Raw genomic sequence first — 26037 nt, forward strand, 5'->3', positions numbered from 1 at the left:
TATAGCTTTATTATAATATTTCATAATCTAAAAACATTTTTAAATTCTGGGAACAGAATATTCCAACTTCTGTACAACTCACCGGCCCTGCAGAATACTGGAAAACAGTGTCTAAGCAATCTGAACTCTGCACATAAGGATCGATAACCTAGTTTGACAAAGAAAAAGAACAGTCCAAATGAAGATTTCCTCCTTACAAAACAAATGATAAAATGAGATCTATTCTTCAGTTTAACCTTGAACATGTTTTCCCAGAAACTTTGGTGATTTCTTCAAAAAAGCAACTGCCCTACCTCTAAGGTTGACTGTCCATGTGGACAAAGAAAATATTTAAAAATAAGACATAAATAGGACATGGCACCCAGCTCAGGCCACAGTATATAATTAGGAGTATCCTTCTGAGCGAGCCAGCTCCCGTATTTCAACAGTAAATTTATGTCTCTAAGGAGGCACAACACATACATTTCCTTATATTGGGTGGGGTATCAAAACTTAGTGGGAACTCAAGTGTTTTAATATAGTAAATATGAAAATAATGTTCTGTATATAATATAGATACAGTTGTATGATACTATGTTGCTTTCTGGAGATCACTGGGTACCAATGTCAAAGAGCGCTGCCATGCCCTTTAGGCATGTTAAATGGAAATAAGAAATGTCAGTTACTTTAAATAAAACAGAACAAAACTCTGGCTATACCATCTTTAAAAACAAGTTGTTGTCATTGCACACGCATTACGGAACAAAGAGCATGCAATACAACTAACAAGTCATGTTTTCAGTATGTAAAAGGCAAAAGTGCAATCATGATATAAGCATCAATAATAAATAAATCTGGAGGTGGTTAATTCTCCAAATAAATAATTATAACATTACAATTTTTACAATGCTAGCCTACACAGTGATATTCACAGCAGTGTTTTTTTCTTCCCAGTTGATAGTTGCCTATACATCACATGAATGGTCCACCCCCATAGGCCAAAAGTCAAAGTGACGGTTCAAAAATCAACATTTTACTATGATAGGTTCAAAATATTTGTATAATAAGTTACACTTTTCAATTGACTGGCATTTTAAGTAACTGCTTAAGTATCTATTTTTAATGCATTGCTAATCTGATGCTTATTGCAACAACAATCATAATTCTACTATTAGAGTTTTAATTTATAAATTAAGAGAATTCAATTTACAGAACCCAAGTATATAGCTTAAAAACCACTCACCACAAACACACACTTTCTCCATGAGTATTTAAAAATAAATTAATATGCTTGACATATATATTTTTATGCTATATATATTATATATATGTATGAATTATTTGTGGATAGATTTATTCTTGTTTCCAGAAGGATGTCAACACTTTTAAACTCTGTATAAAATCTGATGACATTGTTAAATTTAAGGTAAAAAATAACCTGTGAATTTATTCTTGAGGAAAATCAGACAGCAGGAATTTCTTAACAGGACTTTGCGGAAACAAAAGCCATCTTAGGGCAGCAGGAAGGGAGGACAGTGTCAGACTCTGGCTCCCACATGCATGGCTTATTTTGGAAATGACTTTAGAGTGTACAGTGAACACTCCAGATACCTGGTTGAAAGGTAAGAATGTGTATTTTTGTCATGAAAGAGCAAAAGCAGCAGGAGGCGAAGTGAGCTGCTGAGTGGAAAAGTTAAGCCAGGGGAGATAAAGTCAAGTCCGCAGCTGAGAGAGCCAGCTGCTGACACTGCCAGGGAAGGCGCTTCTAGGAAAGTGCCAAATAACAGCCACAGCGCTTCCGATGGTTGTGAGGCCCCACGTGCGCGATCCGCTGGCATTCTGACCACTGGATGCTGCGGCAATGCTGGGAACTGGCCTCCACAACCATCGCGGCTGAAGCGACTGTAAGATAGAGGCTGGTGGCACGGTCGAAGGATGGAAAACAGCCAAAAAGACAGCAGAGGTGTGCCCAAATCTGAATAGACATGCAGTTAGGGCACCAAAAAAATCCCTCAATTAAACTGGAAAACAGTCCATGGAAATGAGAACTGAAGTCTGACTGAACAAGTCCTTTTAGCAACCAAAGATGGAAATCTTGATTAACCAGAATCCTTACAGCAGTGATTCTCAACCTTCCTAATGCCGCGACCCTTTAATACAGTCCCTCATGTTATGGTGACCCCCAACCATAACATTATTTTCGTTGCTACTTCCTAACTGTAATGTTGCTACTGTTATGAATCATAATGTAAATATCTGATATGCAGGATGTATTTTCATTGTTACAAAGGGGTCGCGACCTACAGGTTGAGAACTGCTGCCTTAGAGGATTTCAAATTAACTGAGGGGATGGCTAAAAATGAACACAAATATTTTCATTTCACTGCTGTTAACAGAACTTTATACTCTGATTCCTTGCCTCACAATTTAGAGAGCAGTGGGCACAGACGAATTTTCCCCCAATGCCTGACATCTTGTGTGGCCTTGATCCTGAGAATTAATGACCACTGCATAGAGGCCTAGGTGCCAAAACCACTGGAGACTGGGCCGATTATTTTAGGAGCTGGATCTTAGTTTTACTAAAACCTTCATTTTTTCATTCTTTCTAAAATTTGCAAGCTTCTAAAAGGGGGTTCTAATAAAATTCTGGCTCACTGAGTTTACCATGTGTTACTTTCCAGTTAATCAAGGTGCCTGCATGTGTTAAGCTCTTTGCTAATCCAATGTGTCCTACTATGGGATGTATCCAAAAGGACACTAGTGTTGGCTCCTGGAACAACACTCCTCAATGCCCAGCGATGACGGTCCAGAGCAACCCACCCTTTCAGATGATGTTCACAATAGCTGTTGGCTTTTTTTTAGCCATTTTGGGCCTGATGTTGCCTTTCCGGCTGAACCCCAGAAGCTCCCCTTTCTTTGGCGGTTTGCAGAGTTCTCTTGAGGACTCGGCCTGCTCATAAATGGACTTGGCAGGCTGCATGCTGGCTCTGTCATCCTTGGCTTTTTTCAGGTAGTTCCTTCCTTTTGGATGGAAATGGGTCTTGAGATCAGGGTGGTTATATGCCGAATGTGGGTGTCCTCGGCTGCTACAGATAGTTGGGTAGGGATGAAAGAGAGATGAGCAGAAAAAAAGATTTCTTTACAACCTTAAAAGGATAATAACCACTCATAGCACAACTACTCTTACATACTACAGTGGTGACCATGCTGCCACCAAAACAATATATGTTGGTATTTTTCTTCCAAAAATGCCCATGGCCTCCCATGAAATGATCACATGATACTAAATTCTCAGGGAGATAATACATGTACTAGCCCTATTTGCCAGTGATAAAACTGAGGCACAGATTTAAGTGACAACCCCAAATAATAGTAAAATTTATGAGGCCTTGTGCCAATGGCCACCTGATTTTGCACCCAAGTCTCCCAAACCCATTTATATTATAGGAGGCATATAAAATGCAAAAGAAAAACATTCGACATGAACATTATCAAATGGTACCAGTAAAAAAAGATATACATACAGGCATTTGGGTTTCCTATTTGAGGAGATATCTGTAAGCTAAAGGGAAACAAGTAAGAAAAAGAAAATTACTTCACTTGAAGGATGTACGTGATTTTAAAAATCTTTCTTGGACCACACCTATGGTGCATATTGCAAGGGTACAAGTCAACTGTATTAAGTGTAGAGTATAAATGTCTTCACGCAATAATTAAGTGAAACAAAGGCTATGTTAACCACTTTGATATAAGCATTCCAAACTGTATATAAAATCAGCACATTGTACCCCATAAATGCATTCATGTATAAAAAATTGATTGAAATAAAAAAACAAATTTTGGCATTCAAAAAAAATCTTTCTTATATTTTAAAGAAATTGAATTCACATTAAAGAAGTTAGTAACCGTTATCGGAGGCATTATTGGAGGTGCCATCCACGATATTGGCCCAAAAGAAGGATCTCATTCTTAGACTCGGCTTAATTCAGGCAGCCTCTGTGGCCACGTGCTCTGAGATTTCTGAGTAGTCTATGTCAGAAGATCTCAAAAATGTTAAAAAGTCAAAGAGCCCCCCAGTAGAGCAACATTTGAAGAAACAATCTAGTATAGCTCATCTAGTATAGCTGTGGCTGGGTATAATGTATCAACTAAGGGTAAAATGGGCATAAAATGTTTATTGCCTAAAATATATAATTTCTAAAATAAGAGCATATGAAGGCCAACCCCATAACTGTCCCTGAGGCCATCTATCGCTGAGATTATTTCCCCCTCCTAATAATTCATGCAATAAAGTATCTGCATGCTCTTCTGTGGCTGAGCTCAGCATGCCCTTATTTACAGAACAAATTGATAATTAGCATTTTGCGATCCAGATGTCACCATCCAGTTTAAAGGCAAACCCAGCGTATACCCAGCCTTCATGCAGCTTTCACTAGAAGTGGTGTCACATCAGCAGGTAGGAGAGAACAACAAAGTAAATATGGAGAAAGGACCAACTTGGTGTTTGGGCCATGTGGCCAAGGCATGTCCCTGCTATATACTAAAGTAACCTGAGAAGCCAAACTCAGCATCTCTCTCCATTCTTCTGTCTGCAGCAAACCACAAAGAAGGTTCCTTGCAAAAACTTGTCAGTTTCATGGCCCCAAGGAGGCAAAATGAGATTCTTGCTTCTGTCTCTTGATATCAGCAATATTTTGACCTTGTTCATGCTGGCTGATTTGGTATGAAATTAGTAAACTATAACAGAAGAAGGCATCACCCTGACACGAGGTTCCTCAGGCTATGCAATACACTGTACAAAGAAGGTGGGACAGATGGCTCAGGGAAATACTAGGCTGAGGACAGCGAATGCATGAGCATTCCCAGCTTTTTGCTCCCAACCCAGAATCACCAATTAAGATTTTTCAGCCATGCTGCCTGAATGAACTTTAATCAGTGAGTAAATTGCAAAAAATGCACAAGATGTTTCTCTCTTTAAATCTTTCCTCTTCTTTTTAAAAAATTATTCAGGCATAACAAAATGTGTCTACTGTATGCATGTAAGCAATAGTCTAATATTAATATATACTGTTACATACCTACTACCCTTAAGAATTTCATGCAAAATTGAGAGATAAGAAAGGGGGAGAGGGAGAGAATGAATGAATATGTGGATAGCTATGAAATGTTCAGAGGGGTCCCTGACTTCAACCTTAGCACCTATACATCTCCCTATAGAATCCTGCGGGGAACTCAAGAAATGAGAGGAATTCACTATGTCTTGTGGAGAGAGAAACGCATAAATGAAGAGGAGGAAAGGTGGGCCCTGAACCTCACAGGTACGTGCAGTTACCATAAATGGTACATGATTGGTACACAAGCCGGGTGAATACTGCCCAGACAACAAGCAGAATTAGCCCTCAAAACAGCCTTCCGAGGTAAGCATTATCAATCCAATTTTACGGATTTGAAAACCAAGGCAGCAAAGTTAAGTACCTGGTTTGAAGCCTCAGTGCTCTACCAGTGTTAGGGCTGGACTTCAAACCCAAATTAGCCGACTCCATGCCCGAGCAAGCCTTCGCTCTGTCCTGCCTCCCGACAAAGCATATGTTTGTGCGTATAAATACGGCATGGGCAAAGAAGAGCGTACACAGTTAAGTGAAAGTGTTTGAATTTCTCCAAACATCCTATGAAGAGAGCGGTCTGGGGTGGAGGTGGGCCTTGTTATCACAGGTCTCCATCCAGTGAACGCAAGAGGCCACTGCTCCTTCTGGACCACTCAGCCCATCTACCTACCTCCATTTACTTCTAGTCTAGCTCCTTTGTCTTCTTTTTTTTAGGGAAAGGTGGACATTAGATAGGGACCAAGAGAGTCTTAGATCAAAGCTCCAGGTTGGAAAAATATAAAGAGCCTCATAATCGAAAGCCAACCTGAGCAAAGGTTGAATATCCTTTATTTAAAATGCTTGGAACCAGAAGCAGACATGTCCCAGATTTGGGAATATTTGCATTCTACTTGCAATTCTAATCTGGAAATCCAAAATCTGAAATGCTCTGATGGAGCATCTCCTTTGAACATGACCCTGGAAGCACTCAAAAGTTTCAGACTTTGGAGCATTTAGAACTTCCAATCTTGGAATTAGGGATGTTCAACCTGTACATTCACCTATAAAATCAGAAGCCACATCTTTGATATATTCAAAGTGCTAAATGTGGCCTCCCAAGCTATCTATGGCTATAAATACAAAGAATAACTAGAAAGCTTTCAACAGGAAAAGCTTTGAATAACATCTTTGGTAACCTATTTGGTACAGTTTAGTAAAGGTGTCAGAGCACCCAGAAACCCCAGCTTAGGGAGCTTCAGACTCACTTGAGCTAGGTTCCTGTCCCAGCACACTGCAGGGGAGCAGGGCGTTGTGACCTCACTCCCCTGTGCCCTCTGCCTGCACACCTGAGCTGTTGGGACAGCCATGCCCAGTCCTGCTCTCACCCTCTCCCCTCAGGCTGCTGCAAAAACTGCCCATCGTCCTCCCTCTCTCCTCTTCCTTTTTCTCACGACCACCTCTAGAGAGCAGTGTAATTCCTACATTGATATGTAAGTTGCCTCTTTCTAGGGTGACCTTTTAACATTTAGATTCTTCTGTGCCATGGAAAAATTTCCTTCCCCTCCTATTTAGTGCCTTCTCTGAAATAATGTTTTGGCATCTGCATCTTTGCCTCAATCCCCTTGAGCATTTATGTTCTTTTTCACCTGGCCAATTTCTAAAAATATAACATGCTTACTCAGATATTTTATCTTTATGCTCTGCAAAATGTTGTCGAATGAGACACAAAGTGACCTACTCTCCTATCTGTCAAAAATCACTCACAGAACTGCTCAAATGGAAGGTCATGAAACAGCTTGGATAATCTTCTTTTCAGCATTGCATTTATGTCCCGTCGGTTGTTAAATGAGGACTAGCAGTAATTCACGTAACACAAATGTACTGGTGACATAGTGCTTCCTGGGCCCTGAGGAAACTGCTCTGAGGGTCCCTCTCACAGTGAGGAAGAAACACAACACATGAGTGAACAGATGAAGGTAATTTCAAGTAGCGGTAACTACCACAGGATGAGTATCCCTAACCCCCAAATCCAAAATGCTCTAAAACCTGAAACTTTTTTGAGAGCCAACGTGACACTCAAAGGAAATGCTCATTGGAACATTTCAGATCTAGGATTCTGCATCAGGGATGCTGAACCAGGAAACAGAATGCAAATATTCTAACATGCAAAAAAATCTGAAACCCAGAACATTTCTGTTCCTAAGCATTCCGGATAAGGGATACGCAACCTGTATTACAATGAAGTAGACTAAGTAACAAGCAAAATGAGCTACAGCGTCTGCAGGCTGTCATATAATGTGGCACATTATGGTCCAAAGAACAATTTAGAGTACTACATGTAGTACAAGGGGAAAACACGGCTGCCCAGTTCTTTCAGAAATCATACAACGGACTCATGGTCTTCGCAGGGAAATGTATGTTCTCTCCCTCCAACCACTAGACAGTTCTCCTCACTACAGCCTCATCGTGCCCCACTCAAGCACAGCTCTTGTTTCTAAATTCCTTGCTATAATCTAACTCTCTTTCTTTCATCCGAATTAGTCAATTCTTCCTTAGGTAGAGCAAATCTGCTGATAAGTAAGTTGACCACCTAAGGGACTGTAACAAAATGGTCAACATATAGAGGTGGTCAACAAAAGGAAGTAGGCCTAGTGTACTGATATGGACATGTGGTGCATGCCTGGTCTATGAAAATTAGGTCAACTTCAGGAAGTGGTCAGCGTAGGAAGGTAGTCAACTATGGAGGTCCTGTATTTACTATACTCCTGCCATATTTGTATGTATGTATGTGCACATTTTCTGTGTACGTATATGTGGGTTTATGTGTGTATATATATATGCATACACGTGTATTATCTGTGTGTGCACACATAAATATAGTCATATGCTGCATAATGACACTTTAGTCAACAAGAGACCACATATACAATGGTGGTTACCAAAGATTATAATGGAACTGAAAAATTTCTATCATCTACTGATGTTGTAGCCATTATAACATCATAACACAATGTATGACCCACATGTCTGTGATGATGCCAGTATAAACAAGCCTACTAAGCTGCTAGTATAAAAGCATAACACATACAATCATGTACAGTACATAATATTTGATAATAATAAGCACCTACATTACTTGTTGAGGTATATCCTATACTAGGCTTTTTATCACTATTTTAGTATGTACTCTTACTTATTAAAAAAACATGTTAACTGTGAGACAGCCTTAGGAAGGTCCTTCAGGAGACACTCTAGAAGGGAAGGCATTGTTTTCATAGGAGATGACAGCTCCACGTGTGCTACTGACCCTGAAGGCCTTCCAGTGGGACAAGAGGTGGAGGCCGAAGACAGTGACATTGATGCCCTGACCCTGTGTAGGCCTATGCTAATGTGTGTGTTTGTGTCTTAGTTTTCAACAAAAATGTGTAAAAAGTAAAAAAATAATAATAAAGTTAAAAATACCGAAAAGCTTATATAGTAAGGATATAAAAAAATATTTTTCTACTGCTGGAGAATATTCATGGTTTAGATAAGTGTTACTAAAAAAGTCAAAAAGTTAAAAACATTAAAAGCTTATAAAATAAAAATGTTATAGTAAGCTTAATTTGTTATTGAAAGAAAAAATTTTAAAAATTTAGTGTAGCCTAATTGTATAGTGTTCGTCAAGTCCACAGAACTGTAATACAGTAACGTCCTAGTAACACTCACCACTTACTCACTGACTCACCCAGTAATCTCCAGTCCTGTAAGCTCCATTCCTGGTAAGTGCCCTATTCAGGTCTACCATTTTCCATCTTTTATACATCTTTTTTTCCTACAATTGCCTACAGTACTCAGTACAGTAATATGGTGTACAGGTCTGCCTAGGAGCAACAGGCTGTACCATACAGCCCAGGTGTGCAGTAGGCTCCACCACCCAGGTGGGTGTAAGTACACTCTTGATGTTCACAGAAGACCTAACCGTGCATTTTTTGGAGTGTGTTCCATCCTTAAATATCATGATTATATACAACTTGGTATGTACATATCTGACGAGAAGAGCTGACTGCGTGATTTGGCGTGATGAGAAATAAAGACTGGCTAATTCAACCTTCAAGCTGAAAAAATAAATCGGGCAGAGGAAGTGAGCAAAAAATATTTAAAAAGAGAGGACTCCTGGGTCTTCTTTCTTATTCATTGCCTCCCATTGTTTTCTGTCTTTGAAATTTTTCTTGGTTTAGCACAGGAGGATTTCATATTTTTCTTAGCTGTGGGTGACTTATAATCCTAAATACTCAAAGTGTTAATGCTACATTTTAATTTTAGAGTTCCCAGCCATCAAAGTCAGAAGATGATCAGAGAGCACTGATCCGGTGCCTTCATCTTACAGAAGGGTTATAGGCCCAGGAAGACAACCTGTCCTGTCCGATCTAGAAGCCAGATCACACTTCTGGGCTCCATGACCACATGCCACAAGCCTCTGTGAAGAGAGAGCAAGATGGAAGGCGGCAGGAAGGGGTCAGACTGTCCCTGCAGCCACAGCTAGTCAAGACTGGATAGTCCCAGGGTTTCCCTGGGAGACAAAGGATCAAGTTGTGAGGAGACAGTTCCTTCTCAGGAGTGGACAAGGCCACAGGCAGCCACTCAGAAAATAATAAATACTGCACATGGATGAGACTGCATTGAATATAGACAAAGAAACCTCATATATGTAAACACATTTTTTTTCTTCCTTCCAGTCTACACTTGTTCCAGAAATTCTGGGGCTTGCACCTCTGTGCTGCTCCAAGACACGGTGTACATTATTACAGCAAGCGCCACGTAGGAGTTCTTCCTTTCTCTTTCCTCCCTCCTTTTCTCTTTGTCCTGTTTTCCTTCTTTTATCTATTTGCTTTTCATCTAATTCCTTCTTTTGAATAATTTGTTTTGTTGTTGAATCATGTTTCTTCTTAATCTTGGCAACTAATAGCAACCTTGCTAATCTTTCGGTCAGCATTAATGTTTCCTATTTTTCTTTTCCTTATAACAGAGTCCATGGCTGGAGGTGCGGGGAGTAAAAGAATAATTTTTAAATCTTCTGGGAAAGAGGTAAGCATAAATAAAGTTCAAGAGATAATGAAAATGTTATAAATAAACCATTTTGGAGTATCAAAAGCTCTTCTTTGGCTTTGTTGTTTATAATATCAAGGACTTAGCAGAGAGGGCAAACATGACCCACCAAATGCTCTCACCTAGAGCGTAATTATTTATAAATTATAAAATTCTTCCAAAGAGAATAGGCAGTCTTGATCAAGACATTTAAAGGAGAAATATGGATCTTTATCTACATCCAGGGTTCTCATCCAAGCTCTGAGAATTTCTAAGCCCCTGAAATTACGTGTAAAATTATATGCAGATATCTATAAGAGAACTATTGCCTGTGACTTTTTCTATCTTTTTGAAATCTACTTAAAGAATTTTAATCCAGAGAGACTGTTAAATAGTGTTTTCCTCCCTACTAAGTGGGGGGAAGGATATGTAGATGGATCTTGTTTTACTGAGAAAAGGCAATTTCATAAGACTCTCTTAGAGTTCCAATATATAATAACAACTTCTGACCCACTTGAACATCAAGGCTGGGACAAATAATTTCTCTGGATACTTCAAATTCTTTTATTTTATAAATATAAAAACACATCTACAACTCAGCGTGGTGTGGGCCGAGAGGGTCACTGGAAACTGGAAACTGTGGGCCCAGGATTTAGCTTATTCCAGGGACCTTGGACCCACTGGTATCCCTTCCACCACATCATAGGCATGGACCAGGGAGCACTTTCAAGTGATGTCTAAAGAGTCCCCACAAGCCACCCAGCTCCCTTCTCTCCTTTTCCTCTGTCCTCAGCCCACAGCCCACTCTCATCACACACAGGGGCCTCACAACTTGGTGGCTGGACTAGGGTGACTCACCACATGCCCACTGCGGTCACAGCCAAAGCCAGAGGCCTGCTGGCTTTGATAGTGCTCCAGCTGTTTCTCCGCCAGTTCCACACGTTGCAACAGATTCTCAATAAAGTCCTGGAGCCGAGCTTTCCCTTGAACCTCCTTCTCAGCTGCTGCTTCCAGGAAATGGTTGAAGGTGACAACTTCTCTGCAAGGCAACAATGTCAGAACACAAAATGGAGAAATGAGACAGGAATTCATTCATTCAACACATGTTTACTGGGTACCTGTTATGTGTCGGTTACCATCCTAGGCAGCATGACCCAGCACGACAAAAAAGATAAAAGATAAAAATCGCATCCTAGTGATATTTAGAGACTACATTTTATTTATTTATTTTTTTAGATAGAGTCTCACTATATTGCCCTTGATACAGTGCCATGGTGTCATAGCTCACAACAACCTCAAACGCTTGGGCTTAAGCAATTCTCTTGCCTCAGCCTCCCAAGTACCTGGGACTATAGGCACATGCCACAATGCCTGGTTATTTTGTTGTTGTTGTTGTTCTAGTTTTCATTGTTGTTTAGCAGGCTCAGGCTGGGTTCGAACCCGCCAGCTCCTGTGTATGTGGCCGGCGCCCTAACCACTGATCTACGGGCACTAAGCTAAAAGACTACATTTTAGTAGAGGGAGACAGTCACTATAAAAATATACAAATACAGTGGAACCTCTGTAAGTCGACCACCCAAGGGACTGTAACAGACTAGCCAATATATAGAGGTGGTCAACATAAAGAACTAGGACTCCTGTACTGACGTGGACACGTGGTACATAGCCAGTCTATGAAAATTAGGTCAACTCAAGGAGATGGTCAATGCCAAGAGGTGGTCAACTAGGGATGTTCTCCTGTATATATGTCAGGTATATAAGTGATAAGGCCTAGGAAAACTGAAATTGGTGCAAGGGGACCAAGTCACAGAGTAAAAGAAGGGGTGGACAGTATTGTAGAAGGGAAAATGAGAGGTAACATTTTGGATTGGATAACATTTGAACAGAGACCTGCAGAAAGCCCTGAGGAACGAGCCATGCAGATCTGGAAGGAGCAAACCAGGGGCAGATGGGTCTGAGGCACAGGAAGGAGGTCTGCATGGAGAAAAGCGCAAGGTAGTGCCCCACTGGCCACTGCAAGGATTCCAGATTTTATTAAAAACTAATCTAGGAAACCAAAGAATGTATTGCTTTTGAGAGCAGTTTTGTTGTACATTTTAAGTAGTCTGCTGTCTAGGGAAAAAAGTCTAGAGAAAGCGAAGGTATACAGATGAGAGGCCATGCTGACCACTAAGATAATACATCAAATGAGTCGCCTTGTCCAATTCTGAACTACCTGAACGAAGACTGAAACAGCCCAAAATCCACCTTGAGGCCAAGCCAAGGGCCACTGGGAAAGCTACTCCATTCCTGGTATAAGAGGAGCAATGGGCAGGTTGCCTTCCCCTAAAAAGCTGAGTGAAAAACAATACTCCTTTTGCTACATAATTCATTGTAGATTCACAAATCCAGAAAATTGCAAATAGCTTTATTGCATACATTTTATATTTTCCTTTTATTTTAATGGAAGTATAGAAGCAACATTTTTCTGACTTGTAAATAAGATAAGCTCTCCATTTAAAAAAAATTGAAACAACAAATTTAAAATATAAGGAAGGAAAAGATCTTCTGAAACTCCATTATCCCAAGATCACCACCATTACTTTGGTAGCTATCCTCTCAAAAATCTCTTTACAAATACACCCCACTCCCTAACACACACATAGTTTTTCTCCTTTTTCTACCTTACTCACCTGACCCTCCTCTCAATGCCCCTCTCTCCACACCCTTTTCCCCAGGCCAAACCACAGGTAATCAACAGTTCTTTTCCCCTTACTGCATTCACTTAATAAAAATCCATGAATACCCTTCAGTCATCATCCCCTTTGTACATTCGGCCACCCCCTCTGGAATTTCATAATTTTCTAATGAATTTCATAATTTTATTACCTGTTAGTATTTCCTTTATGTGTTGCCAAAATCTCTCTCAACCTTCAAAGAATGACCTCATATTGTTCTTGCCATGTTCAATGTATGCAGAATTCTGAAGACTTTGATCACTGCCCTTTTTGCTTCTTTCAGTTTAATGATCCCTCATTTTTATCTATCCAGCCTCGTTCATTTGTTCTAGATGATGGTGAAATTCATTGCCTTCTCTGTACCTTCTCAACCTCCATTTGATCTTTATTTTCTACTAAGCTCCATAATTTCTTAAGAGTAAAAGTTCAGGGGAGTCTGACTCAGAAAGTTAGAGTTTTACATAAGGTATTTACAAAATAGCTAGTGGTGTTTCCAGCTCATTTATTCTGCACTGCAAGTCAGTGTGTGTGTCACTTTTACAATTAGTCATAATTTTTCTCTCACTAGTACATTACGTCAAACTTGGCCATTCTGAAACTTTTCTGACATTTCCAACAGAGTAACATATCTGCAAAACCTTAGGAATTATATATCTACAAAACCAGAAAACAGGTTGGCTCTAATGATGATTCATTTGAAGAATTACTAGTGACACCAATCCTCTCTTTTTCTAGTTTCCTACCCAAGACCAAACGTAAATCCTATTTCTGTAATCATTCCATTATCTTTTGGTAGCTAAGAAATATCTACACAAGAGAAGTAAGAGCTCTTCTGGAAAAGGTTTTCTTTCATCATCAGGTTTCGAGGTTATTTCCAGATGTTTCCCTAGGAGCCCTGGACAGAAGACAGGTACTTTCCAAGGTCCGAGTTATTCAAGCCATGAGTGTGAGCCAATTTTTAAGCTCTCTTATCATCCACTTTAATCTGCCTCCCAGGTGAGCCACAAAACCTAACCAGCAGCTAAAGAATGGAAGGTCTGTACGAGTGTTACAAGCAGCCCTTTCTCAGTTAGAGCCTTTGGATGGAGTATAACCATGGCTCAAAAGCACCACGGGAAGTGCACCCCAGGAAAATGGCTACGCCAGGAAAAGGGCTCCTCCTTCTGACATTAAACTTTCAAGTCATTTGAAGTCAACTCTATTGTAGAGACTTTTGGGGTGATATTTGGGATAAGTGAATCATGAAACAGACTCCAAAAAGTTCTTGCAGAGAAAATAACCAAAAACAAAAGTGCCATGTCAGTCATTTTTTTTTTCAATTTATTTTGGTTGATGATATTTCCAACATTTATCTTATTATAGAAATATTTCATATCTATCAGGGGAAACATAAAAACTGACCTGTTGGAGGATCCAACTGGGAAGGGTCTAACTCACTTTTGGTTCTGTGTTCTAAGTCTACCATTCCATACAAAGCTTGACACCTACTATTAAATAAGTACTTATTATAATTAATGTTTACAAAAGACAATGAAGAAGAAACAAAAATGACCCCAAATCCTACCACCCAGGGGTAACTACTGTCAACATCTGGCACATTTTTTTCCACTCTTTTTTTCTCTGTGCATATATAATATTCCAGGGCTCTCTCCCTGTAAAGTCTCTCCTACAAGACAGCAACATTTGAAGGTTTAAACTCATACAATTAACATCACAAAGGCAAGAGAACAAACCCGAATGCAACCCCACCTGTAACTGTGGCTACATTTTTAAATTACATAACGTTTTGCTACTAGTTTCCTATAAAACTGTTAAAAATACCATTGCTGCTAGACAATTGTGGAGTGTTATGCCATGTTGGAAAAGAGAAGGATCTTGTTCTAACTTTCTTCATCCAATTACCTTGTGCCCTGGAGCTGAGAAGTTAATATCCTTTGCATTTGTCAACCAACCTGGCACTGACACTAACCTAATTACAGTTTGTGGACAAATCACATCAACTAGGTGGGGGGGTGCGGTGTGTGTGGACAGTTAGCCTGACAAGGAAGTATAATTTTGTTTTAAAAACAAGAAGCTAAACACTTAAGACCAAGACTAGAGAAGTTCATGATACCGAGATTGCACGGGGCATCCTTATTAAATGAAAAGAGTATAAAAATTGAGGGACCAAATGTGGGATGGCATGTGTGCACATCTCAGATCTGCCTTGCTCTCACATCCTGCTCTGTCTGGATGAACAACATCCAGAACCACCTCTTCTTTCCCCAAGGAACTTGGAATTTTTCTGAATAGGAAAGGTTTTAACGACATTGCCTTTTAACCTCTTTAATAATTATACTCCAAACAGTAAAATATTCAAGTGCAAGAGAGAGCAATGCATTTCAGGGAAAGAGTGAACCAAATGTTCATTGATACGGCGTCAGATCCTACATTGCAATTAATCCTTAAGAAACTAGCATTTGCCACATTTGGCACAGTATCAAAGCAAAATACCCACTACTATCTGGAGAGGCTATTAAAATACCCTTCCATTTTCCTACTACCCATCTACAAGAGATGTGATTTTCATTTACCTCAACCAGAACAAACTTGCAACAGACTGAATGAAAAACTACTGAAGTCCAGCTGCCTTCTAGGAAGTCAGACAAAAACTTTTAGAATATCACTCTTTTCACTAAATTGTTTTTGGGAAAAAATAGTTATTTTTCATAAAAATATGTAACTTATATTAATATTTGATGGATACACGTAGTGGGAGAGGCAGATACTGAAAGACATAATTATAAAGCTGAGTTGAATATGACTAAGGAAAAGAATAATATGATGCTATCAGACAGAACAATAAAAGACTTATGTGGTTTTATTTTAGGTTCTCACCCCTGTGACTCAGAATACAGTGTGAAAGCTGGAAGGCGAGATGAGAAGATAAGGGCAAACCAGAGTGAAACTTAATCAGGGTGTGGGTACAGTCCAGCTTGGGGGAAATAACTTTAACTGGTTCTAGGCCACTTCCGGCCCCATCTTTGACTTCTTATTGATTGAAGGAAAAAAGGGTGAAGTATTATTAAATCCAAGGTTTTAGGCTTCAGGGGGAGATGTGCTTATTTAAAGTAATATTTGACACTAAAAAAAAAAAATAAACAGTATTAGAAAGAGACCTTGAAATTCATTATTATACACAATGATTTGCAGATCTGAAAATCTGTCAGATTCACAGGCATTCAGAAACCACAGTATAAGGCAATACTGAGTGGAAAAGCCCCTTCCATAAACCAAAGTTTTAGTTAGAAAAAAACACCCATTCACTCACTCATTTACAGCATGACCACGAGGGCTGAAACACCCATAATATATTTTTTTTCATATTTCACAGATAGAACCCTGTCAGTTACTTCTTCTGAGGTGGGTTAAAGGCAGATTAGTTCAGAAAAATCAAAGATATGCTATGCTAGAAGCACGTGTGGAGACTAATGGAAGCGTGCATTAAAGCGCTGGGGTGCTCACTATAATTCTGCATGGACGTTGAAGCATGCATTTTAATGAGGAACAACACACTGATCTTATCATGTATCACAATCTACCATCCTTAAACCATTTCTTGTGTCTATCTGAACTCCCTTCATTCCTGTGCCACGTCAGATCCTTACTTTTGGGTATGCTATTTTGGATATGCTATTATGCCAGGGTCACTTCTCCGGCCCTTCCCAAATCCCTACTCTTAAGGATGCCTTTAACCTTAGACTCCTGCTGAGAGCATTCCCAGAATTCCCAGACCAGGCCCACGTATACACAGGATGGCCTGATGCCTTCCCCACAGACCCCTGTCCATGCACTATCATCAGCCGCACCACCCGAGACAAGGTGCGCCACTTACCCCATTGACTGTAAAATCAGTGACTCAGGGACCCTGTGGTCCCTTCACTATGTCACCCCCACACAATCTAACATGAACTCAGCACACAAAGGAAGCTCAATGAATTTCTGCTTAAACACATGAATATGGAACTGTATCGTTAGTTGAAATCGTTAACCAACACAAAGATCCTTAAGTTTCTTTTTTCCAGACAAGTACTGGGACATAAAACCAAAAAGTAACCTACAGGTGCCTCCTACAGGAGTGGGGGTGGGATCTAAAATTGATGCCTCTCCTCTGTTCTTAAATAACACTTATATTCGGCTTTCCCTCCCAAAGGCCAGGCTCTACCAAGTTATTTAAATTTCATTTTACATTACTGAATTATGAACCGCTTCAGAGAAATATGAAATGGTAAAAATACCTCCAGCTAAAAATAGCCTAGCTATTGATCACAGAGCACCTCAGACAGACCACAATGTCAGCCACCGGGAAAAGCCCAAAGCAGGATTCAGCCACCCCGAAGCACCAGGAGCCGGGGTGCAAACCTGGAGCTGGGAGTCAACTTCCCTGCTTTCCTCTAGGCCCCATAAGGACAGAATCTGAACCAGCCACACCATCTGGAGCTATGGCCCATCTCTAGACTTGCTAGCCCTTAACTCTAATGAGACAATCAAATTACTCTCATTGGTTCTGAGTGAATCAACACTACATTCTAAGCCCGTCAGGCCTAGAGAAGGGATATGATAAGGGATAGGAGATTGGGGAAAAAAAAAAAAGAGAGAGAGAGAGAGACACTGAGAGACCGAGAGAAACAGAAATTTTGCCAGGTGTCCGTATTTTACCACCTGCCATCCCAAAGAGGGCATGTTGGACATCTAGTTTATTCTACATTAGTGTGTAAGTCTGCATGGAACACAGCCTGAAAAGACTCCATTAATATACATGCACTAACAATGGGGAGCAAACAGACCCCTCTGCCCACTAAACTCTTCCTGATTTTTCTTGGCCTGCTCCCCAGCTATAGATCAGTCCCCATACTATGCTGCCCACTTACCACTCAGGTGATCCCCAAGTGGGAATGACTTAATTAAATGGCAGGAGGCAAAGCAAGTCACTGTCAAATGTGCCTTTTAAAGGGCAGCATTTCAAACCAGCTTTGGATAGAAACCTAATGGACACTAACCAACTTTGAGGGGCACAAGCCTCCCCTCAAAGTCTTCTTCATCACACCTCTAATGATCTGTTTGATGTTTTCCTTGCCCTTCTGTTTTATAAGGTCTAGGGAGGCAGGAACCAGACTCACTTTTACCACAGTATAACCAGAGCCTAGAACGGTACTTGGCAATTGGTGAAGATCTGCTCCCACAAGACTCCAGGATGGGAATAGGAAAAATGATGGGAAAGGAAAGGAAACGTCGTGTCTGCTGTCACTTGCAACAGAGAAGGATGGAAATTAGAGATTAAATCACAAAGAGGCTCCTAACTGCAATCAAAGGCTGGCAGGGGCACAGGTCCCACCCTGACTGAGCAAAGACATCCCAGAGTTAAGTTAAAAGCCCTTGTGGGAAACAAAAATCCTCAGGCTGGGTGTTCCGGAAGCTTAATATCATGACCATGCTTATAACGCCACCACTTCCCTGCTTCCCAACACCTCCAAAGCCAGCTGACATTTTCTTTAATCACATTGGGAAAATAAATGATGTCACTGTGGCAATCCTCTCAAAATAGCAAAGAAGCAAGCCCATTCCAAAATGGGCCACATTTGGTATTACATAAGTCTTGACGCTTTTGGGCAAAAATTACATTTTCAGAAGTCTGGCTAGGACACAGTGAACTAAGGGGAAAAGTACTCAGCAGAGAAACAGGAAATCAGATTCCAGTTTCAGCTTTGCTGCTGAGTCTTTGTCCTTGGGCAAGTCATTCCACTGCTCTGGGCCTTATTTTCTGTGCCTATAAAATGAGCATGAACAACATGGGAGTGCCTTCCAGTTTTCAAATCAAAAGTTGCCAGTCCCCTGGGGGCCACCTCTAGCAGTCCTCTCTACTGCCCCTTCAAGGTCACTCTCTCACTGTCCTCTGAGCACCAATGCAAATTCTGTCCTTCATCCTCTTTCCCTCAGTGTGGCTTATCCACACAGAATAAAAATCTATTCTCTTATGTTTTATCAACTTAAAACTGTGGCTTCTATTTAAGAACCTGTCAAAACCAACCTGGGTTTGAACATGAGCATGTTTGTAGGCGTGCTTTATTCTTCCTATATAGAGCATAGCACCTTAGGGAAAAATTCCATGGGTTTTATCTTTCCCATGTGCACTCAGCATGGCCCTGGGCACATTACAGCTGCTCAGTCAGGACTTTCCAACTTTACCAGAAGAGTGTATAAGTAAATGTGGGATCACTGTTATCACAAATTCTTCAAAGCCCAGGAGACCAACTTGGCCAGCACCTAGCTACTGAGTTCATCTTTTCGTGAGAAGGGATATCTTAACTGCACAGTTGCCAGGATTGATTTACCTGATTACGGGCTATGCTACCCAACAGCTCTGAATACTCTTCAATAAGTCAACACCTGTTTCGATTGGACTTTTAAAGTTACACAGACTTTGTGAAGACAATGAGCAACTTCTTTACTGGGTTTGAACATTCAAAAACGTAAAGGTATTTCTCCTCAGGGGTATAAGACTCACCAACACAAAAGTAAAAAATAAAGTTGATACTTCAACAACTTGAGGGTTAGTTAGGGGAACTGACCTTCCACACAGTCAAAAATCCATATAACTTTGACCCAGATTTAACTACTATCACCCTACTGTTGACCAGAGGCCTTACTGATATCATAAATATTGATTAACACAATTTTCTATAATATGCATTATACATTGTATAATAAAGTGAGCTAGAGGTTTAAAAATGTTATTAAAGAAAGTCATAAGGAAGAGAAAATACTTTTACTATTCAATAAGTGGAAGTGGGTCACCACAAAGGTCTTTATCCTCATCATCTTCACATTGAGTAGGCTCAGGAAGAGAAGAGGTTGGTCTTGCTCTCTCCAGGGTAGCAGAGGCAGAAGAAAATCAGTGTATAAGTGAACCTGTTGTTTAAAGGTCAACTGCACTGCCAATGCGAACAACCTTCTCAGTTGCAGAGTATATAGATGACCGCTACAAACCAAGTAGATTCATCCAGCCCACAGAGAGCCTCAGGGTAGCAGCAGCCCTGGATCTTTAATTTCAGTTTGAACGAAAGAATTTTTAAAAACACACAAGCAAGAGAGCCTTCTGTGCATGTTAAATACTAGATGTTTCCTTTTTTTAAAACCACATCTACCATCTGTGTTTCAAAGGGTCTCCAAAGATTAATTGTGAATGGGATGGTAACAACCTACTTTCTCTCACAGGTGGGCCTGGAGAACTCATGGGGAGGTGCCTGGCAGGGGAGCACAACTCCTTGGAGGTTCTAAACCTTACCCGAAAGGTCACCTCTTTGGTGGAAGGCACAGCTCTCTGGAGGAGACATCAGGAGGGAAGGGGCATGCTCAGCCAGGCAAATCTGGTCAATTCAACCTGGTATCAACCAACGGGTGGCAGATGAGCAGCTGGCTCTGCATCCCCATTCAGATGGCAGGGGGTGGGGGATGGAGGAGATGGAGGACAGACACAGCAGACACTGATACCACTGTCCACAGTCTCTCAGACCAAAAGCTCTAGTGTCCTCCTGGAAACAAAACTCTTTCAGTCCCATTTTGTGTACAGAAGAGTGACTATTGGAACACAGAACTCAATGGGACAGGCCCAAATGAAGGCTTATAAAAAATTAAGATTTTTGTTTATTTTATAATCAAAAATTTAAGTCAATTTAACAATTTTTTTCAAAACTTTTTTTTTTAAATATTATTGCTTTTTCTCTGGGAGTCCAAAAATCACACACTTAGAATCGTAACTTACCCTCAGGTAGATTCGCAAAAACGTGAATTAAGATAGATAAGAGTATTCACTAAGGCACTATTTTTAACAGTAGGAAAACATAATGAAATTATGCATTCATCAATAGCAAACTGGTTAAATAGATTATGACGCAGCCATAGAATGGAATACCATGCAACAGTCTAAAGGAATGGCATAACCCTGTATTTAGTTCTCAAAAGATGCCTAAGATATGTTATGTTAAAGCAGAAACAATTCCACGTTCAAGTGGCAGAATAGTATGTGTTTTAAGTTCATTTGGAAAAAACAGAACATTTGTGTGTATAAATTACATAATTAGCATATGTACACAGGAAAGGTTTGAAAGGGACATTTACTGAACCTAACAGTGTCCATCTCTGGAAGATGGGATGGGGTATGCTTGGATTGGAGGGGGTATTTTTAAGATATACAAGTCTATCCTATTAAAGTCCTTTTTTTACAAGTATGTATTAGTTTTTCAGTTAGTGATCAGTCAACAGCCTTGGATTAACCATAACATATTATCACACCTGATCCATGCATGGCCCACTTTTATTGAGTGATCAGTTGTTTATTTGTTTATTTTTTTGAGACAGAGTCCCACTATGTCACCCTCGGTAGAGTGCTGTGGCATCACAGCTCACAGCAACCTCAAGCTCTTGGGCTTAAGTGATTCTCTTGCCTCAGCCTCCCAAGTAGCTAGAACTACAGGCGCCTGCCACAATGCCCAACTATTTTGTTGTTGTTGTTGCAGTTGTCATTGTTGTCTTAGCTGGCCCAGGCAGGTTTGAACCTGCCAACTTCGGTGTATGTGGCTGGTGCCATAACCACTGGGTGCCAAGCCAATCAGTTATTTTTAACAATAAAGCATCCTTGAACTCACCACTTAAAACAAAAGTTATAATAACCTACATCATACCATATGATCCTCCCTCCCATGGCTTTGTCTTTTCATACTCCAGGCAACCACCACTCAAATCCCATGTTCATTATTACTTATGCAATAAATAAATAAAATAAATATATGCAAAAAATTACTTTGGTTGCCTTTTAAACATATTGCTCTTGAATCAAACAGAAATATTACACATTTAATTCTAGGGTTTTCTCCACACATAAAGCAACCCCATCTGCCATTTTTCCAGCAGGGCAGTGTAGGGCACCCTGAGGGCTTTTAACTGGTCAAGATGCTAACATCCCACTAGAAAATACTAGGAGCCAAAAGAGAAACATTTTTCACTGAGATTATTTGCCTAGGAGCAAAGTAAATCAGCAGCTGATTCAAATCCATCCTGGCCGGGTAACTGAAATAGCATCTAGTCTGAACAAAAAATGTCTAGGCTTTCCCTCAAGATAGAATGTAAGCATTCCGTGATTGCAAGTCATGATCTCTCTAACATATAGGGCTTCTCAGGAAGTTTTAATTATTATATTTTAAGAGAGAGCACATAGAGTGCCAGAGGGTAAATAGGGATGAAATTTAATCAATCTTGGTAATAAGACTCAAATTATTTGGAAACCAACCTTCCAGATTATTTTACTCTATCAATTTTTATGTGCTTTGATTCCATGAATTCTGAGCCTCCATTTAAACTGAAATTCAACATTCTGCATAAGGGAAATACACTGAATTGTTATATATACTTTTCTAGTTTGGGTTTAATCCATGTCTACATCATGATTAAAAAAATGCTCCCTCAAGTATGACGATTTTTAAGTAACAGTGTCTATGCTCTATAATTTGTGAAAACCATTCTCAACTCTTTACAAGTGGGCAAGACTTATTCTAACCTCATACATTGTTATACAAAAAAAAAAAAGTCTCAAACTTAAGTCATAGAAGTACAGCAATAGCAAAAGGTTTCCTCTGGGCTTCCTAATATCTCCCAAGTATAAATTATAATTAAATGGATTCTCAGTTACAGACTTTAATTAACATGAACAGATAACCCAATATGGGAAATAAACCAAAATTATTTATACTTGAGGCATACTTTTATTCTTGAAGAAAACAGTAGCTCATGTTCCTGACAAGAAGGAAGGGCTCACCCAACACACCCTTTTTGGCCTCCCATTCAACTCACACTTGCACACCATTTGGTGCTGGGAATGGATGCCACCATGGGTAAGCTTAAAAAACAAGCCTCTCTCTCCAAACATTATGTGTGGTTTGTAGTTCCCAGGCAAAAAGGAATTAGATATTTTGACTTTAATCTTGCTGGGTTGCAGACCATACACACAAAGAGTAAATAATACCAAAGTCTTGCGCCTCTGGTTCAACTATATCAATGAGAAATGCAGGAAAGGCACCTGCAAATAATAAAAACTGGAGGTTGGGGGCGTGCCTAGGGCAATGGGGTTAGCATCCTGTTTCAGCATCACTTACTCTTCTTTCCTCAGAAGCTCCTCCTCGGATTCCATCAGGCGCTGCCTCAGCACAGCTATCATTTCCACGGCCACGTCCACCTGTCTGTTCAGAGCTCGCTCTCGTCTCTGAACTTCCTGCTTTTTCTGAGTCAGCTGCACAAAAGCTGCCTGAACTTCCAACAGTTCAGCCGTTTTCTGGGCCAACTCTTTGGTGAGTTTATCGATTCTCTTCTCGATGGTCCTATCCACCGCCTCCATCATCCGATTGAATTTTTCTCTAACATGTGCTTCAAAAGCAGCTTTGGTGTCTGAGGTGGGAAGTCCAGGACTTGACCGTGGTCCATCCAACGAGTCTGCGCGTAAGTCCATGGCAGTGTACGTCTGCACGTAGGACACAGGCCTCTCTGCCACCACCTCGCATGGCTTCCTGTCCTTGGAGTGTTCATGCGAAACACTGTATAAGTTAACATAGCTCGGTTTCTGCTTCACCACGTTGCCACTGCCCTGCAATTTTCCCTGTTTCAGCAGTTCTGAGGAAGTGACTAGGTCTGTGTCTTTGAAGGATGGGAAGAGGCTGCATTTTGTCAAGAGGGTTCTTTCTTCGTAGCTGTGACTGAATTCCAGATGGGCCCTCAAGGACGACAAGCTTCTAAATCTAGTATGGTCTCCACACCTCGGGCAGCAGAATGGCAGGCACACAGCAACATTCTCAAAGGATTCCTGCCAGTGATATCTGCTTTCCTCAAAAGCCTTCTGTTGCATTACTCTAAAAGTCCTGGGAGGGGGGATTAGAAAAAAAAAAAAAAAGTAGTTTAAGTGCCTGCAGGAAAATATTCCATCTGAAATGATTGCTGCTCATCTCCATGACAGCAGAGGCTTTTTGGTTTCCAATGACTTTTGCATATATTTTATGTTATAATTAAAACCTACATTTCATGGGCCAAATCCAGCCACATCCATTTCTGTATAATGGCAGAGGTGAGTGGTTGAGACAGAGACTGTACTGTGCAAAATGTCAAATATACTTCCTATGTATTATATTTACAGAAACGTTCATCAGCCCCTAGAATAGTAAAGGTGGGTGACATTCCCTCTTCTCAGAAAAGAACACTTGGAGCAAAGTAAAACAATTAATCCAAAGTCTAAAGTATCAAATCCAGAAGTGGAATTCGCATTCCTGCCCTCCTCAATTTAGTACACTGAATGCAAAAACATGTCCTATTTTCCTGATATGCATGAAACTCACATGAATTGTCAAAATGGGACATAAGAGAGCCAGCTCAGCAATCTTACCTCAAGCATAATAAAGATTACTCAAGCTAAACACTGTGGCATTTAAGTACACAATCGGCTGAAAAATTTTCCATCTGAGCTTTCTGTCTTTGATTTTTTCCTTTAATTATTGCTATGATGACATAAGTCAAAGTGTTATTATAACAATAACTGTCCTCATACTGGAGCTCTACTAAAATTTGGTGACCTAATGTGCCAAGTATCATTTGATGTAAGTAGGGCCATGGCCAAGATTTTATTATAATAGATTGTTCTGTATGACTTTGTCTTGTCCCAGATGTTGTATTTTTACATAACATCCTTCAGAGGCAGCCAATGTTTGAACCAGGTAGGTGTCAGAATAACTTTTTTAATAACAGGAAGTTCTTCTTACCTTGTAGGAATTTATTATCTTTGCCCTAGCAACAGATGACTGCTAGCAACCCAATTCTGCAAGCAGTGCATATCTATTTCCTCTAAGGAATGGTTTCTACTTAAATATAACAAGCACTGGAGCCTAAAACGAGGGAGCCCAGTTGGGACCATTGGGTGAAAAGTGTCCTTATTGAGTTCTCAGCCTCTTCAACTGCGGAGGTGCCAGTGGTCCCCAGAGAGCCAAGCGAGCAAAGATTCCAGGTTAAACCTTGGACCCCCAAAGAAGGGAACCTCTTCCTGTGCTACACCGGGATGTTTCAACCGCTGGTTTTCTGGGGATAACATGCAAACATCAGCTCAGCACAGAGCCAAAGACTCTGGCAAGAGCAGGGGAAAAGGGAAGTCAGAATGCCTGGGGGCAATAAGAAAGGGATGTCCCCCTGGCATGCGGACACGGGTAATCACGCACTCTGGAACATGGGCCCAGAGGAAACCCCAGTCCACGGGGTTGGTGGGAAAGCCCCAATGTACTCTGCAGATGTAGGGCAGCTGGCGATGACCCCGCCTCGGGGTCCCAGCTCTCCCCGCCCCCGCGGCGTGTGAGCCTGGGGATGCCACCTCTGATTCGTACGCACCCAAGTTCCTGCAGGTGGGGGCCGAGAAGCCGGCTCTCCCGACCGCCGGCCGCACTGCGGGGTCGGGGGCGCTCTCCCCAGCCCGGGCATCCCGGGACGCGCCCCTCCGCGGTGCCCCCAGGCCGGACCGCGGGCGCAGACTCACCCGACTTGTTGCTGCCGCTGCAGCCGCCGCCGCCGGTGCTGACGCCGCGGGAGCGAAGCGGTTTTCAGCAGAGCCGTAAATCAGGCTGAGCGGGGCCGGCTCCCCCCCGCGCCGCACCTCGGCGCCGGGACCAGCGGCGTCCAGGGCGGAGCGTGGTGCGAGCCAGCGGGCGGGGACGCGCTCGAGGCCGCCGGGACACCGCGTGCCCGGGGGCGGGGTGGGAGGCCTGGAGCGCCGCGGTGCCGGGGCTGCGGCGGCTTCCGCCGGTGACACCCGGCGGGAGCTCCGCTGTCCTCCACCAGCTGGGGAGCGGAATCGGCTCAGGAGTCCACTGACATCACTGGGAGAGAGGCTGGGATCGGTCCCCCGGGCGGGAAGGGAGACGCGCGCCGGCCTCGCGGGCGCTGCACTCCTTCAGGCCCTAGCAAGCTTTTTTTTGCATTTCACAGTTTTGGGAGAGAAAGAGAGTGTCAATGAGGAAGAAGCATAGCCGGGCATCTTTGAAAATCTGCCAGCGGGAAGGTCCAGGTTTTTATATTAGGCCCTCTTTATCCTAAGTAAGGAGGCAAGAATGTCCCAGACTATTGAGAGTCTG

At 41.4% G+C, this 26037-nt stretch overlaps 1 protein-coding gene across 3 annotated transcripts; it reads right to left on the reverse strand.

Moving 5' to 3' along the window:
• ZNF365 (zinc finger protein 365) lies at positions 1-25709 on the reverse strand. 3 transcript variants are annotated; one of them, XM_053585870.1, is made up of 5 exons: positions 25443-25709; positions 23035-23790; positions 10989-11169; positions 3504-3541; positions 1-3062 (listed from the first exon to the last, which is right to left on the reverse strand). In XM_053585870.1, the coding sequence occupies exons 2-5, from the start codon at positions 23775-23777 to the stop codon at positions 2804-2806; spliced, it is 1221 nt and encodes a 406-aa protein (XP_053441845.1). In that variant the 5' UTR covers positions 23778-23790; positions 25443-25709; the 3' UTR covers positions 1-2803. The 3 variants fall into 3 exon arrangements, with proteins under 3 accessions (XP_053441845.1, XP_053441843.1, XP_053441844.1); XM_053585868.1 differs by having other exon boundaries at positions 1-3065; XM_053585869.1 differs by lacking the exon at positions 25443-25709 and adding an exon at positions 25298-25369 and having other exon boundaries at positions 1-3065.
• Positions 25710-26037: the final 328 nt, after the last annotated feature.

The sequence above is a fragment of the Nycticebus coucang genome, chromosome 3 (assembly GCF_027406575.1).
Source record: "Nycticebus coucang isolate mNycCou1 chromosome 3, mNycCou1.pri, whole genome shotgun sequence".
Taxonomy (NCBI): domain Eukaryota; kingdom Metazoa; phylum Chordata; class Mammalia; order Primates; family Lorisidae; genus Nycticebus; species Nycticebus coucang.

What these genes read in the sequence shown, in the direction of transcription:
- ZNF365 (XM_053585868.1), bottom strand. Translation starts at nt 23,777, where the DNA reads ATGCAACAGAAGGCTTTTGAGGAAAGCAGATATCACTGGCAGGAATCC. An exon ending in GAGCTTCTGAGGAAAGAAGA is followed by an intron (nt 11,170 to 23,034) that starts GTAAGTGATGCT and finishes GTTGCCTTGCAG; the next exon opens with AGAAGTTGTCACCTTCAACC. An exon ending in GTGACCGCAGTGGGCATGTG is followed by an intron (nt 3,542 to 10,988) that starts GTGAGTCACCCT and finishes GTTTCCCTTTAG; the next exon opens with CTTACAGATATCTCCTCAAA.